A 17,249-nucleotide genomic window follows, 5' to 3' on the forward strand; every position below is an offset into this window, starting at 1 on the left:
AATTTGTTTTGTTCTAAATGTAAATGTATAATGTCATGCACCCATTATTCAATTACTATACAGGCACGTAGCATCGTTTTTAGCTCACCTGATTTCTCAAGTGAGCTTTTCTGATCCCTTTTTGTCTGGCGTTCATCTGTAAGTCCGTCCATCCGTCTGTCTGTCTGTGAACTTTGTACATTTTCAACTTCTTTTCTAGAAACACTGGACCAATTTTAACCAGACTTGGCACAAAGGATCATTTAGTGAAGGGGATTTAAGTTTGTTTAAATGAAGGGCCATGCCTTCTTTTAAGGGGAGATAATTAAAACTTATTAAACATTTGTTGATACATTGTATTTTTCAAAAATCTTCTTCTCAAAATACATTTGACCAGAAAAGCTAAAACTTGCATGGAAGCATTCTGAGGTAGTGTAGGTTCAAATTTGTTCAAGTCATGATCCCTGTGGGAAGGGTGGGGCCATAATTGAGGGGGGGGAGGGGGGGTTGGGTAGATGGGTTCCAATTTTACGTAGAAATATATTGAGTAAATCTTTAAAAATCTTCTTCTCAAAAACCATTTGACCAGATAAGCTAAAACTTGGGTGGAATCATTATCAGGTAGGGTAGATTCACGTTTGATCAAATCATGATCCCAATGGGAAGGGTGGATCCACAATGGGGAGGGGGGTCAAATTTTTTAAATTGGAAGATATGGAGAAAAATGTTCTCAAAAACGGTTTGACCAAATAAGCATCCTCAGGTAGGGTAGATTCAAGTTTATTCAAAAGAGAGCCCCCGGGGGTAGAGTGGGGCCACAATGGGGGGGGGGGGGGTTCAATTTTTACAAAAGAATATATAGAGAAAAATCTTTAAAAATCTTCTGGAACATTGCATTCAGCTGCCAAATGATACCCAAAAGAAAAGTGGGGCCATCCATGGAAGGATTATATAGAGAAAAATCTTCTCAGTCATTGATCGATTGACCAGAAAAGTTGAAACGTGTGTGGAAGATCTTTAGTTAGGGTAGATTCAAGTTTGTTTAAATCATGATCTCTGGGCTATGATGGGGCCACAATGGGGAAGGAGTAGTCCAATTTTTACAAAGGAAGATATATAGTTTTAAAATCTTGTGGAAAAGCATTCATCCCAAAAAGCTTAAAATAGTGTGAAAGCACAGGTTGCGTAAGGTTTCATCAAACAATATGATACCCTAAAGAAAAGTGGGGGGGGGGGGGGGGTCGTGGGGTTGGGGGGGGGGGGGTAGCCTCTCTGATGCTACGTGTTTACTATTTCCCTAGTGGTGGATGGGGTCTGAGGGATGATTTTGTTTTTCATGGTTTAAGCTTATTTTCAGTATCTTAATATTTCAATTTATTTAGTTTGAACTTTCTGTGCGTGGGTGAGAGAGTGGTTCCGGAACCTCCATATATCTGCCCATGGTAGATATGCATATCTAAAGTTGGAAGTAATTCTGAATATGTTTTGTGCTGGAAGGTTAAACTATTTCTTTTGCAATTTAGAAATCTAAGAAAAATCATTTCGAATTTTTAGAGTGTAGCAAGTTTTTTTTATTAAGTGACGGAATCAATTTTTTATGCATGTTTTAATTTCTTGTCACTAATATGAACACAAAACTTTTCAGATTTTTAAAAAGTTATAAATTGTTCTCTTTGTATCCTTATAATGGAATGACTTGATGATTCTTATGGTCATTAACATCTTTGATAACAAGAACATTAAACCGCCCCTTCCCCGTTAAGGCGTTTCTTGGCTGAATTTCTCTGCTTGTAGGAATTTTTTTTAGCAGATGACTCTTTTCAAAATTGATTCTAGGATCTTTGTATGAACTTCGGAATTTTTAAAGGTAAAACATTTCATATAATATCATATGTAACAATATTGAGATATATTATGTGATATGAAATTATATCATATAATACTCTATTGTATCATATATGATAGTATTATGACAGTAGTAGATCATACAAATAATGACTTGGGTTGAGGGCAACATTGATTATATTAGCCCCGAGGTATTGTATTGTATTATATGATGCATATAAAAGTATCATAGGATGCAATATGATATTTTGTATTATTGTATTGATAAACATTTTATCTTATAATACCATATGAAATGAATGTATGATTATCATACAATTTTTTAACATATGATATACGATATTGTGTCAAAACAGTATCCATGAATATCCAACATCATAATTACCCTATTGTTTTCATATAAATCGGTAAAGGTCACTTGGTCTTATAAAGATGCACGCGATGCCTCATGAAGGTGATGCCTTGTGTCAGTGAGCTTTGTAATCTGTGATTACCTTTGTTTTAAACGTTTGCAATAATTGTATAAACATTACAATTATACAGTGTATGTACATTACACCATTTAACGAAGTTAATGTAGTGAAAGATCCAAATTTTTTAGGCAAGCATCCACATACACATGCAATGTATCACAACTGATGCAATATTATCTATACATATTGTTCACAATAAAACTGTGCCTCTCAAACAATGATAAAATTAATATATTTTGTCAATACAATGTGTATTAATGTACTGTTAATGCTGATATCATATAAAATGAATATAAACCAATAATAATTTATGAATTCCAAGGGGATGGGAGAAATTAAGGTAGAGTTAAAATATGGGTTTAATTTTTATATAGATATAGACAGAGAAAAATCCTTTAATTTTTTTCTTCCTTAAAACCATTTGCATGGGGCAAAATACATCTGAAACTTAAATTGTGTAAAGTAATTCTCATGTAAGGAAGTTTCAAGTGTGTGAAAATCATGATTGAGTGGGGGTAGGGTTGATTCACAATGGGACACAAGAAATAAATAGTGAACAATCTTTAAATCTTCTAAAAAAAATAAACAGCAAAGGGACTTGATGTTTAACATATCGGAATATGTGGAGAAGTATTCTTATACAAGATCATCTCTACTTATCGTCCAGATATTTTGTATTTTATATTATATAAAGCTGATTTGATTAAAATTATGGCTATTGTTGTAAGTCTTTTAAATTCCCACAAAATTCATTTTCCCAAGAAATTGACAAACTACTTATGAAAGTTGAATTTTGTTTTTGTTTAAACACAGGTATGATTAAATTAACACTGAGTATTACTTATTTAGTAGAAAATATTAAATAGTAAATAAAACAAAACAATGAATGAGGTTAAAAACACATAGGAAAGATGGCAGCATTTATTCACATAATCTCTCTCTCTCTCTCTCTCTCTCTCTCTCTCTCTCTCTCTCTCTCTCTCGATCGATCGATCGATAAGTTTTTAGATTTATGTCATTTATCTAAAACTTTCATGTTTTGTCATTATAAATGTTGTTCTTGTATGAAATAAATTCATTAAAAATAAAACAAAACACATAATTATAATTGCCTAATTGTTGAATATGTTCATAAATAATTCAAACAACAAAATAAATTTTTATCATTGATGCAGAAATTCAACTTTTATCTTATTTGGTTTTAATCATGAAAGTATGAGAGAGAGATTGGGGAGGGTGAGAGAGAGTGGGGAGTGTGTGAAAGAGAGAGTGGGGAGAGCGTGAGAGAGAGTGAAAGTGGGGAGGGTGTAAAAAATAGAGTGGGGAGGGTGTCAGAGATAGGGAGAGGGAGGATGTGAGAGTGTGTGAGAAAGAGAAGGGAAGGGTGTGAGTGAGAATGGGGAGGTTGTAAGAGAGGGAATGAGAGTGGGGAGGGTGAGAGAGAGAGTTAGGGTGGGAGAGAGAGATATTGAGAATGGAGAGAGAGAGAGAGAGAGAGAGAGAGAGAGAGAGAGAGAGAGAGTAAAGAGCGACTATAAAAAATGTGTGTGAAAATCGGCAGATTTTTCAAACATTTAGAACTAGATCTACTTGATAGTTTGATTTTGAGAGTGCCGTGCTAATTTGATTAGACTTTTGTTGCTCAGATGAGCGATGTTTCCCTTGGGCCTCTTGTTCGTTTTTACTGTTTCAGGTAGCCTGGTCTTTTTGTCTTCCTTTTTAGTTTTGATAAATGTATATTAAGTTTTCTTTTTATGAATTTTTGAAATTACATTCTATTTCCTAATATAAGTGGTCATAAATTGCATATTTCTCTTAGAGAAAACGTACCCTTAGTCGTGGGTACGTTTTCTCTAAGTTACGTTTTCTCCAGAGTACGATTCTCCCGATACCGAACCTTTGTGCTGTTTGCAGAAAAATACAATCTCCACAACGGTTATTCATATTTTATTTGTATACGTTTTGCAGGCCTCAAAACGTTTAAAAATCAATATTGTGGTGCTCTTTCAATGTTTGTCATTACGTTTAAAATATGCATAAAGTGTATTTTATTTAATAAATAAAAAATTATAATAAATCTTACAGTTGTTATGATTTATCTTTTTCTTTGAACTATTGATATTATTGAAGATATAAATAATTGATTTAGCATTGACCTTAGTTAGTTTGTCTATAAATAGTGATAAGGTTTTTCCAAATTTTACCCGAAATGAAAGAAAATGGCAGCGACAACTCTCGAATCTTACAATAGAGCTGTTATAAAGAGAGCAAATAAGGGAGACTTGTTGGAATTCAATCGTGGAGTGTATTCACACTGGGCTGTGTATATAGGCTAGTACAATTACAAGAACTTGAATTTTTTGACTACATCTTTTGATCTAGGATACATTTTGTATTTTTTTATAACCTACAGGAAACTATTCAGTTTTATGCTTATCTAGTAATTCTTTTTAACAAAGTTGAAAAGTTGATAATATAAAAATTGGAACTTTACGTTCTGTGCACTTATTATATATATATATATATATATATATATATATATATATATATATATATATATATATATATATATATATATATATATATATAAAATTCAAGAGTTTTCAATATAAAAACCGACCCTGACTTACTCACCAAAGGGTATGATAAGCCACTATAACAGTTTTACCTATGTCAAATATGGAATTATTGAATAGAAGATCATATTCATAAGGAAAGTTTGAACTCGCAAGGGTTCGTATAAATTCCCTAATAGTTTTTTTATTTTACAAACACGGTATTTTCAAGCACTTGCGAGAAAAGAGTTTGTTAAAACGTCCTTAATATATTTTTACTGATGCGTTGCAGTACATTTGGTTTCGTATGAATCAAGGAGGAATGAGATAATCCTTTTATCGTTTCAGACGCTCTTTACATTACCCATTAATTTTTTTTTTAAAGTTTTATACAATCATAGTAGTATTTAGAATAATCTAAAACCAAGGTTCGTTATCAATTAATGAACTATACATGTATATTTACATTTTCAAATGTTTCTGTTTATGATAACATTCAGAATCAATTTTGAAGCCAATAATTTCATGAAAAACTAAGCGACACAAAATGGGCGTGTCTTATAGCATAACCGAAATACGGTATCGGCTGCGCCGCGTAGTAATACTTAGCATGTGCTACATCTAAAAAATAGTGATTTTAAAATGTTGTTTTAAACTGTAGATATTGGAAATGATATAGATATAAGTAATCTTTTACCCAAGTTTTTCGTAGACATATTTCTAAACATCTTATACGTGTATTTCTAAAGATTTGTAAAATTATGTATAAATATGTGCAGATATACACAACTTTGTTCAAAGGTCTGTGAGTAAAAACTTTGAAAACCCAGAAAGCAAATGGTGGTTTGTAGTTACTGTAGTTCTTTTGACGCTTGCGTCAGTTTTTTTGTTGTTGATCGATTAATGTTATGTAAAATACCACTATTGTTTAAACATATTATGATGACAAGAATAAGGAAGATAATGATATTGATAAAATAGTTCATAAGCTAAATCATTGTTTGTTTACAGGGAACGATGAAGTGGTACATTTGGCCGGTGTCGACAACGACGGCCTGAATGCTAGCGTCAACCCTAGTCATTCGTTCTCTGTTTGTGGAAAAAAATTTAGCAAGGCGATGGTAAAAAAAGAGAGCGTTTGGAATGTGATGCTTGGGTCCAAGGTGAAAATCAACAACGATAAGGATCACAAACTCAAGTATGCACATAGTACTTATTAAATGTAAGGTGTAGCTGTTAAAGTCCAGAAGACAATTGGATGACATTGCACACATTTTTTTGCATGTAAAGTGTGTGGAAAGCTACTGCAGTTAGAGCAATGTAACGCACACAGAGCACCAAAAGGTTAAAATGACGAGTTTTGTTATTATGCCACAAACGTTGAACGCTGTAAAATGCAACGTGAAAAGTTCACGCTTGTGGCTCTTCCATTAATTTGAACTTACCCACAGGTTTGTACCGTACTTTTGGTATATTTCACGTTTGCGGACAAAGCAAGAAGTTAAAAAATATAGATATGAGCATTTTATTCTCATATAACGAAATATGTAGCATTATAACAACAACGGTATGTGCAAACAAATTTCCATAACGTGCTAACGCGCATTACTTAATTTATATGCACATATGTACCGTTGCAGTTATGAGACTATATCTTTCAAAAAATGATGATTCAATGCTTAAAATACCAATTAACAGTAACAACCTCAAAAGACTTGTTTGCTTGAACAAGTACCTAAACCAACGACATTTATTTGCTAATACTAATGTAAATTCTTTATTTAAAATAAAAAAAATTATAACCAAAAAAATTAACTGATATTCTAGTGTCAAAAAACGTAATTTGTTCCGTAAGGGTTGTCAACTACTCTACTAAGCTAAAATATTTGAATAAAATGGCATTTTGTTCAATGTTCGAAGAAAATACTTACTATTTGGGCATTTTTTTTTAGCAAGTAGCCGTATAATTTTCAAATAAATACATTGACCGCGTTAATTTTACCAATAGCAGCCGTTTAGATATAACGTCGTGTGCATGTAGCTAATCAATTCAGATAAACTATGTTTATTTCTTAACAAAATATATAACTACGGAAGACAAATACGGCCACATATTTAAAATTACTTTAATCTCGTAGTTACGAGAAAAAGATCTTGTAAGGCTGTTTAAAATTAATTGTACGTTTAACATCACATGAAAATTTAAAACCTATGAGGGATGGAGGAAAATAATAAACAAACAAAAATTTCAAACAAATGTGTATTTATTGAAAGTCACCAATTCAGTTACCAATACATCAACACTGTCATATAATACATATGGTAGGATTCAGTCCATGTTATTTCTTGGATTTTCCAGGCAAATACTTATGTGTAATTTGGGTTTATATCCTTTCTGTGGGTACATCATGTATACTGGACGAGAAGTGGAGTGAATTGCAAGCACATCAAGTGGTACATCCAATGAATTTTCATCACCACAAACGTAACAAACCAAAGGAAAACTTTAAATTTCCTTTTGTGGTAAAAGTTGCTCAACGCATGTGACTCACAAGTTATCTACAATAAAAATAATGAAATTATTTCATACATTTCCAAAATGATACATTTTAAAATATATCATATCGTCAGAATCAATGTACCTTCTACTAAGAACTTTATACAGTGTTCTTGAAATAACTGCCACTCTACAAGTGTATTCAACTTCTTCTTTCCTGTTATTATTCCTTATTAAAATTGCTTTTTTTGAATGTAGATATATTTCAAATGTAAGGGATTTGCAGTCTTTATCATGAAAGAACTCTAATCAGTAAATTATGCTGACTTAATGAATATAACGCTTGGGCTCAATATTTCTTCTTTGGCTTTCACTTCAAGATATTACATCCATAACTGTCATATTTAACATCAAATATTGCTAGTTTGAACACTAAAATCTGAGTATGATTTAGGGTTTATTCAGTTTGAAATAGAACAAAAATTCAATAGTAACAAATCTATCACATCTTGAAGTTAACATTGGAGTTCATGGGGAAAGGGATATTTTTTTTAAGTCTTTTGAATATATCTTTTCAGTACAGTGTTGGTACAGTAAGAAGTTGCTTAAGCTTTTCCAATCTTAAAAAAAAATGCAAAATCGTGACTTCAAAGTACACATTTTGATTGTTTTTGCTGGACTACTTTAAAAAAATAGTTATACAACAAACCTCGTTTTTGGGCAAAAGTTGGTTCAGGCCAAAAAAACCCAAATATGTGTGTTTCCGGTTTCCCGACCGACCCTATTTTTTATGCACCGACCCTAACACTTTTTATTCCAAATCCAGATTACCAACCGTAATTGGTTTAAACAATAGAATCTTTACAAATCAGAGTTTAAAAAACGCTTGTAATAATTCAATAGAAAACACCACTTATCAAAGCGTTTTAAAGATTTCCAAGTGCAGATTGACAGCATGGATGAAAGTTATCCTTGTTTTTTTTTAGCTTAATTGTCAATGCAATAAATAGTTTTTTTTAGGTCAGTGATGTGTTAAAGATTAATATAAAGATGTACATGAAAAAAGCAGAGGCAAAGTTTATTTTATATTTCATCGTAAGTCTTTGAATAGGCTGAACAATCATTAACATTATAAATATGATTTTAAAATGCTGCATTTCAGATGCAAATGAAATTTTAAAAATTAGTCTTAAACCATTAATGATGTATTCATTTTTTTTTAAATTATTGAAAAGATTTAATTCTAAGGCTCTCGTCTGATCAACCAGAATTTCCTCTGTTTCTGAATTCAACACCTACATTTACGATATTAATGTCTACTGTTATGTCAGTTGACCTGGAAAATAGAACTAATAATAACTTAATAATATATTCGTGGTAATGAGTATTATACTCAGTTAATCTATTAAGCGGCTGTCATATTTATATTTGCTATTTACATGAAAATAAAATCTTCGTATACATTCCAAATAAATCTTAGATTTATGAAAGCTTTAATTCTGTAACAGTTGTCACTATAATAATTGCTCCACCTGTAAAATACATTTTATTAATGTATAGAAAAATCATATGCTAGGAAAAGGGAAAACTGAAAAGCTCATTAAAAAAAAAGGGAAAAAAAAGCAGACCTATCTACCCTATTTTAAAAATCTGACGAAATAGGAAACACACAATTTTTTTTCGGCCTCAGCATGGTTCAGGCTCTGTGACTTGACAACCGACATCATATAATCTTGAAAAAAGAATTTTCTTTCAACTTCGATCATGCGTTGATCCATCTTTTATCGTTTTTAAATGGTTTTTTTTTACTTTGATAGTGGCGTAGAATCTCATTTTCTTTGTATAACAGGATGTAGATTTATATCGCTAAATGAAAACCCGAGCCGGAACGACTTTTACAAATCCGGATTTGTTTGTTTTTTTAAAACGACAATTTCGCCTAAACCTACGCGCGCGGGTTATGTTAAACGTAGAATTAATTTTGAACAGCCTAATAAGGAGAAAAGATATTATTATTATTATTATTATTATTATTATTATTATTATTATTATGAGTTAATTTCTCGTAGTAACGACATCTTTTTCGTTATTTCGAGATCCTTTCTCGTAATAACGAGATAATTAACTCGTTATACATGTAACGAAATCTATACTACTATATTAGAATAATAGACTTGAATTTTTGGGCTTTAATACCGAGAAATCGGAAGAGTATTGTCTTTTGTTTTATATTATTTAAACATCATTGGTACTTGAAGATTACCAATTTTTTTTTTTTTTTATTTTTTCTCAATCTAGCTTCGCTAATTAATAATCAAAGAAAATTCTTTTAAAAAATCCGGATATCATCATGCGCATTACATTCACGCTAAATCACGGGAGGCTTTTCAGTTTCTGTTTTCACAATACATGTATCACATTTGCATGGATAAAGTCAGAAACGATATTACAAAGACGTGTAAATTTTCATCAAAAAGAAGGTGTTGCAAAACAGTGGGACTATTCCCTAACGTGATAAGGGCCTTTAAATATCCGTATCGCTTGAGAGTCACATCTAAATATAGACACATTACGTAGACGACTATATTTGCATAGCGGGTATGTTCCCTACGGAGGCAAAATAAACAAACATTTTACGCGCATTTCTATCGAACATGGCAGCCACCAAATACAGTTAGAAAGATAACCATATACATGTTTTCTGTATTCGAATGTTAACATATCTCAATTTGATATCTACTGTCCAGAGTGTTTAAAATAGCATTCTTGAGATACATGAATAAATCTTATTCTAGCTCTTCAAAACCGTCAGAGTTGTAATTATAATCATCCTATGCTTTTATAGTATCTTAATAAACGCTAAGTCTAGTAAAAAAAAAGGTCAAATTTTCAGTAACCTATTGCTTCATCACCGATTCAAACTTTCTAAACTGATGATTTTGTTTGCTTTTAACAACCTGTGCATGTATAACTTTGAAATCAGCATATCCGTTTATTTCATTAAAAGGGTGAAAAATCAACTTTCTTCATTGATGCATACTAAGTATATTGTTTTAAAATCTTTTGTTCAGAAGAATGTGTTTTTCAAGTTTATAACGCGGACTTCACACAGTAATGTTGAAAACAAAATAAGCAGGCATACAAAATATTACATTAACAAGAGCTAGTTTAAATAACTTAATTCTGACATTCTTAAATTATCTCTACACATTACCTTTCCATTCGATTAAAAGAAATAAAATTAAAAAAAAAATCCAACTTTTTCGGGATTCGAACCCAGTCAAAAGCATAAGATACTGTTTTAATCTATTCAACTGCGTTACCACTCGACTATCCTAGACATGACTTAAGAAGGGAAAATTTAATACGTAGTTTTTAGATTTCAAAGGTATTAATGATTTTTTCCAAAAGTCAGATTTATTAAAAATATGCCTCTTTGAAACAAAAATCGGAAATGGCAGTTTTCAAGAAATTGTCTTACTCCAAACGTTAAGATTAAATTAATTTTGTTTCAAGGAGGCATTTTTTCACAATAATGAGGATTCCCCTTTTATATAGCGTGAATTCTGCCACATTTGTCTGTGTAACCATTTTCAAATTTATTTCATGGTCTTAAATAAGTTAGTACAGACTTTCCAAATAAAATTCTACTCTGCCTTATGTACAGCGTTGCATGAAAAAAAGATTTACATCGAATTCTGAAAATTTGATTTTTCTATTTCATCTGCAACTCCTTTAGGGAAAATTAGCATAGGTATTGGAACACCTTCTTTGTCATTAGATTATTCTGTTCACCAAAGCAAAAACGGGAGATAACTCTAACTCAGTGGATTTAATATGAAAAATCCCGAGAGTTTCGAATTTCATCATGGTGTGTAAATTCGAAGCGAGTAAAAACGTTCATGAAAAAGAGTTGAATTCTTCATTAGTATGAATTAAATTTTTAGATGAAAGGTAATTACAGCCTCGAAATGGTTTGCTATGAATAATTTGACTGTTATTTTCAATGCAGCTTCATTAATTTTCTCCAAAATTTCTGCAATTTTTGCTACGGGAGGCATTTTAACTGTGGTGAAGGTCTGTTCCAAGACTTGGTTATGTAGAAGTAAACAGTTAGATTATTCTAACTAAGCAGAGTGTTGTGAAATTAATAGCATTACAATTGTAGGCTTAAAGCTTGGTTATGTAGAAGTAAACAATACGGTGTGTCAATGTATCTTTTTCGTAAATGTCCGATATCATATGTAATGTCAACCCGTGCACGCACGGGTCATGGTCTAGTCTTTACTCGTTACAAGCTTATCTTTTAAAAAGATTTGTGAGCTAGCGCCGTAGCCATCCTAAAACACAGAAGCAGATTTCTAAAACATTGGTTTAAATTCCTGAATCGATTAATTAACAATAAGAAGGCACAGTGGTGTACTGGAATTGTGCTGGAGTGGGGTTTCAATTTAGAATTGTGAATCTAGTGTGGGCTTCACAACGGCAATGGCATAGCTCAATGAATGTTTCTTAATCATTCTGTTTCAATTTCGAGGTGAAAATTTTCAAGAACCATTGGTACTGTTGTGTAGCAATCGTATCTTCTCGGGCCTTTCCGGCAAGCTCGGAAAACATATCCAAGGTTGTTTCCGAGCTTGAATAAATTTAAGATCAAGCTAGCTATTTAATATAATACTTAAAATAACTTTGCATTGTAAGATCTAAACTACTGTTACTTTATGGCATTTTCAATAAAACACAAAACTTGATCATGTGAAGATGATAAAACGGAATTCAAATGGTACAGTTTATCTACAGTAGTACAGTATTCCCAGAATCCCCTACTATGGAGTCGAGTATGCGTATTCCAGTGGAAAATACTAACGTAGTTGCTAACGCTAGCAATAACTGGATCTGTTCTCGTAGTAACGAAATCTTCTCGTAATAACGAGATCTTTTCTTGTATATTTTTTTAACTTTAGACCACGTAGTGCTCAAGAAATTGTAAAGGAAGCTTTATCAAAAATTGGAGAAATTGGATACAACGTGCTTTGGAAGAACTGTGAGCATTTCGCCGCCTACTGCAGATATGGTGTGAGCTGGTCCAAACAAGTATGTTAATATATTAATTTTTCTCGCCTAAACCGAGGGCGCGGGCGTGGGGTTTTATCACAACTTTTTAAATATTTATCATGTTATATTTATTTATCCTCCCAAAGAATGATTTATTTTTCATTTATTCACACTTTCTCATCCATTTTTACAATATAGTTGGTTGGTGCTCATACATGTATAAAAGCATTATAACAAAAATCATTGAATAAACTGAAGAAGAACAAAAATCCACACAAACCAAAAAATGGAACAGGTAAATTAAAAGAAAGTTTAAAAGAAAAAAAAGGAGAAAATAATAGGATAATAAGGGAAATAATGCTTAAAACAAAAAATGGAATTTTTTTTTTCAAAATATAACTGCAAAAATAGTGTGGCTTTGATTTAGTTATAGTAATTAGTAATTCAAATCTAAATTATTTGAATATTATGAATATGAATGGAAATTGAAAACAGTTCTCAGGACATATATGACGTTCAAACAAAAGATTCAGTTAGAACCCAATGTAACGATGAACATAAACCAAACAGGAACGGTCTTTGATGGCACAATCCTTCCTTTCAGGATAAAAACTGATCGTTATCGATTTAAGAAATGAAGATAATAATTTTTCTATTGATCGACGTATCAAAGAAAAAATTGACCGGAAAACTTCATCAATGCGCGTGTTATAATTTAATAAAACATTTGCAAATAAAAAAATGTGAAGTGTCATTGATCAAAAATGTAAATAATGTAAATGAAGCGGCGCGTATGAATACAAAACAACAACAGCAACAATATTCAAAATGAATGCGCCTTCAGCTGATGCAGAGCTATTGAGCTGAATTAAAGGATTAAACACAAATAGTGAGTTAAAATCTGAACCGGCTGAATTGAAAACGAAAGGAAAATACATGCGATAGCTTGTGGTATTATTCACTGTGCAGAAAAACTCGTAATAAAACTAGTTTTCATGAGATCGCTGGAATATGCAACTGGACAAACATGTAACCATCAAAGGAAAGGCGATCGTGGATGAAAATAGCTAAAATGTCGACAGAGAATAGTATGTATAAGCGACTTTTGTAAACGTTGTGGTAACTAGATAGCCAGTGATGTACTTAAATGATATTTCTGCCGCTTGCAATGCGCCGAAGGAGTTGATGCATTACTCATAGCTTTTCTTTACGACGCTTATTCTGATGACAGATGATGTACGTGTGTAAATTCAAAAATCATCGTTACCAAATTTGAACAGCAGTGTTACCGTGAGAGTTTATAGGCCTATATGTTCGTTATAATATTCCTGGAAAAGGAACAGCCAGCCTCGCTGTAAATGTTGATTGATCTCAAGCAGACGAACTCGTGAGAAGACGCTTAATTCTCTATTTCGTGAATCAAATAATGTGTTTTGTTTATTTTTGAAGGTTAAACTTTCATTTTTTTATATTCACAAGGTTGCATTTGTTTGCTGACAATAAAACAGACACAACTTGACATTTTGTTGACAGTGTTTATCTTGGAAATTCCCGTTCTATATATAGTGTTAGATCAGAACAGTTGAGAAAAGTAGATCCGGCGAAAATTTTATTGATGCAGGTATCAAAGAAATTTTTCGACCAATCAGAAGCGCCGATATCTCATCAAATGAATAAATATTAAATGATATTAACCTCAACAAGAACGTTGCTGTGTTTTGTGTAAAGACAATCCAATTGAGGATTAAAAACATTATTATTTACATTGAAACATCATTCCCTCAGATTTTGGCTACATATTGAACCAACTCTGAATTCCACTTAGGTATAGAAGTATGAATCACAATATTATTACTTGAATTTAAATGTATTTACAGAAAATTAGCACATTTAGTTTGATACAGCAAAGATTTAAAAAAAATAATGGAATATATGGAGTGAATAATCTGTAGAACAAATCTTTGGTTAGAAAAGATTTAAGATAACTTAAGATTTTCATCAGCATCAAGCAAATCACCAAAGATTTTTACACCCATTTTATACTAGCCTTTTAAAAACGATGTTCTTATACCAACTTTTTTTCAAACAGGAATGATAGTAAAGTTTTCTTTGTGAGGAAACTTTCATCAAAAGAATTTCTAACAGAGAAACGAATTTAAACATCTTGCTCGAAAATATTCTATTTAGGAATTATATATTCAGAATTATAATTATGCATCATAAAAATCAAGTTCTTGTAAACAATACTTACACCATAAATAGCTCCAGGAATTACATGTATCTATTCATAAAGACATTTGTAATGTCTTTATTGAGAGATGAATTTTCCATCCTTTTGCGTGTTGCACAGAAGTAAATAAGTGATTGATTTTTTTAAATCACTACAGATTTTACTATAATCATACGACTAACTGTTGTTAGAATTCCTTTTAGGAGAAGACTATCTAAGTTATTTAGAACATGTGTCTTATCCATTTGATTTAATCAATAAAATATGTTCAATTCAAATCAATTCAGAATTCCTTTTTTCAGTGTTGTATAACTATTTAAGCTGTTTATTTTAGCGACTTTTTCCAGGTGTGTTTTCCACCTTAATGCTTTCTCTGGGCAAAGCTGAATTGCGGATTGACAAAGCGCCTTCTGTAAGCCTTCTGGCGGCCGGTTATAAATATATTGATCAAGACGAAAGAGACATTTAAACCAAAATTGTATTCAATCCTCGATGTGGCCTCGATGTGTATAATTTAAATTGCCACACAAAAACATATAGAAGTAACGAGTAAATGCATAGTCTTCGAATGGGTAATAATTAGTGATTTTGTAAGTCAGATTTGAAAAGTCTGAAAGATTTGCAGAGAGACCTGCAACATATGGAAACACATTTTAAAAGGAAACATTTCCCCATTTCATGTTATCACAGACAAAGACAGTAGGAAATGTAAATATACAGCCATCACAGTGTTTTTGCTGAAAATTTCGGGGAATCATTACATGAATCTAAGTAACAAACGAATTGATTTATGAATCATGAGATTAAGTTAACGTTTAAAGGAGTTTTTTTTAATAAGAGGTTCAAAATGTATTATCTTATGAACAAATTTGCAAAATTGATTAAAAACGGAAAAAACGTTGTAAAAGCAATATTTATTTATTAACATTGATATATTAAATTGGTCAATGAGTCAAATAGGAAATAAAAGACATGCTAAACCAAAAAAAAAAGTTTGGAATTATACATATTTAAAAAAGGATTGAATTTTCAATGCTTTCAACTTTAGAATGAAATTTTTGTCTTCGAACAGTGGGTAGAAATACTGTCTTGGTTTAATAACTCTCTATTTAATTTAATTTTGTTTGCCCCTTTGCATGCTAAGTGGATGTCTTGAAAGCCTTGTTTGTGTGACAGAAAATCAGGGAAATATTTTACAGAAAATTATGATTTATGAATTGACATTAATATGGTTTTAATTTTTTTAAATCAATATGCTACGACAATACATTTTGCTCTATCCATGAAATAAAAAAACCTTACTATTGTTTATTTACTCAATCCAAAAGGGTATTACTATGCATGATTTTTTTCAAATCAATTTCCTGCGGATAAAGCATTGTTAATAATCTGTCATTTTCTTGTTTAAAAAATGCATTAATTATTATTTCAGGCCGACAACGCCATGCTAGCACTAGGCGCAGTAGTTGTGGCTGGCGTAGCTGCAGAGTTGTGTTGAAAGAAAAAGGATTAGTAAAGGGCCTCTTCGTTTTGAAGAGAGGATTGCTATACAGTTGTGACTTTATTGTTAATTATGCTTCTTTATTCTATATTAACCATAATGAGTCATTTATATTTTTTTATTACGACTTTTTCTTAGTCATGATTCTTCTGTGATATAAATTTGCTGTGATTGTAAATGTATATTCCAACCCTAGATCAACATTTTAAAAATAATATATGTCAAAACGGGAACGAGTTAAATTATAATTCCCTTAAGCAGCCAATGTCTTACGCAAGCCATTGGTTTCAGAAATATATGTATTATAGTTTTGAAAAATGCATATATAAATCTTATTTATTTATTTATATTTTTTTTCATTCTTTTACTTTTTTTTGTTTTTAACTATGTTGAGTATATGAAATTAACTCATTTTACTTACATGTATGTATTTGAAAACATTTATGTTCGTTTCAAACATCTTACTTAGTGCCAAATGAAATTGAAATAAAGAGAACAATATTCAGTTGTTTTAATTGGCAAATGCCATGTAACTTTTAATGTTTTCTTCATTTTTTTTTCTGTACAATAATTTAGAAATGTTATATATCTAGAGAACACTAATGTAATGGCTAATATAAAATTGACATGCATTCACTTTAAGATCTTTAAAATGAAAGAAGTACACTTAATTTCGACTACTGTTAGTCATATTTTCTTTATTATATTCATACATTTGTCAATTCAATATAAATCAAGAAGGTTTCTTAGTATTGTAGTAAAAAAAGAACAACCTCCAGAGTTTTGACCTTGGTAGACGGTCCCTCAGATTGAACAATTCAATATTACTAAAGGATAAGAAGCAAGTTCAAGTTCTGCTTCATATGCACAGACTTTTGCCAATTTTCTTATAAAAATGTTTATTGCTTATTAATTTTGTCTGTAAAAGTACATGTCCATGCAACTAAATAAGATTTTTTTCAATACAATGGTAGTACAATGCGTTCATGAATTCCGTTTAACATCACAATGCATTGGCACTCAGGAATTCTCTCATTAGAAATGTTGTATGCTATGCTTAGATCTAGATAATCCCTACTGTTGCACAGGCTCAGGCAGTGTTTACTGTTACACA

At 31.4% G+C, this 17,249-nt stretch overlaps 1 protein-coding gene across 1 annotated transcript; it reads left to right on the forward strand.

Annotated features, from left to right (window-relative positions):
• Window positions 1-4,516: 4,516 nt before the first annotated feature.
• LOC128191459 (phospholipase A and acyltransferase 2-like) lies at window positions 4,517-16,192 on the forward strand. Its single transcript, XM_052863530.1, has 4 exons — window positions 4,517-4,628; window positions 5,864-6,050; window positions 12,314-12,443; window positions 16,067-16,192. The coding sequence occupies exons 1-4, from the start codon at window positions 4,517-4,519 to the stop codon at window positions 16,130-16,132; spliced, it is 495 nt and encodes a 164-aa protein (XP_052719490.1). The 3' UTR covers window positions 16,133-16,192.
• The last annotated feature ends 1,057 nt before the right edge of the window (window positions 16,193-17,249 follow it).

This window comes from Crassostrea angulata, chromosome 7 (genome assembly GCF_025612915.1).
Source record: "Crassostrea angulata isolate pt1a10 chromosome 7, ASM2561291v2, whole genome shotgun sequence".
NCBI classification, from domain to species: Eukaryota; Metazoa; Mollusca; class Bivalvia; order Ostreida; family Ostreidae; genus Magallana; species Magallana angulata.

Bases quoted from the DNA above. Each gene is read 5' to 3' on its own strand.
- LOC128191459 (XM_052863530.1), top strand. From the start codon at position 4,517: ATGGCAGCGACAACTCTCGAATCTTACAATAGAGCTGTTATAAAGAGA. The intron at 4,629-5,863 runs GCTAGTACAATT...GTTTGTTTACAG, and splicing joins ACACTGGGCTGTGTATATAG to GGAACGATGAAGTGGTACAT. The intron at 12,444-16,066 runs GTATGTTAATAT...TTATTATTTCAG, and splicing joins GTGTGAGCTGGTCCAAACAA to GCCGACAACGCCATGCTAGC.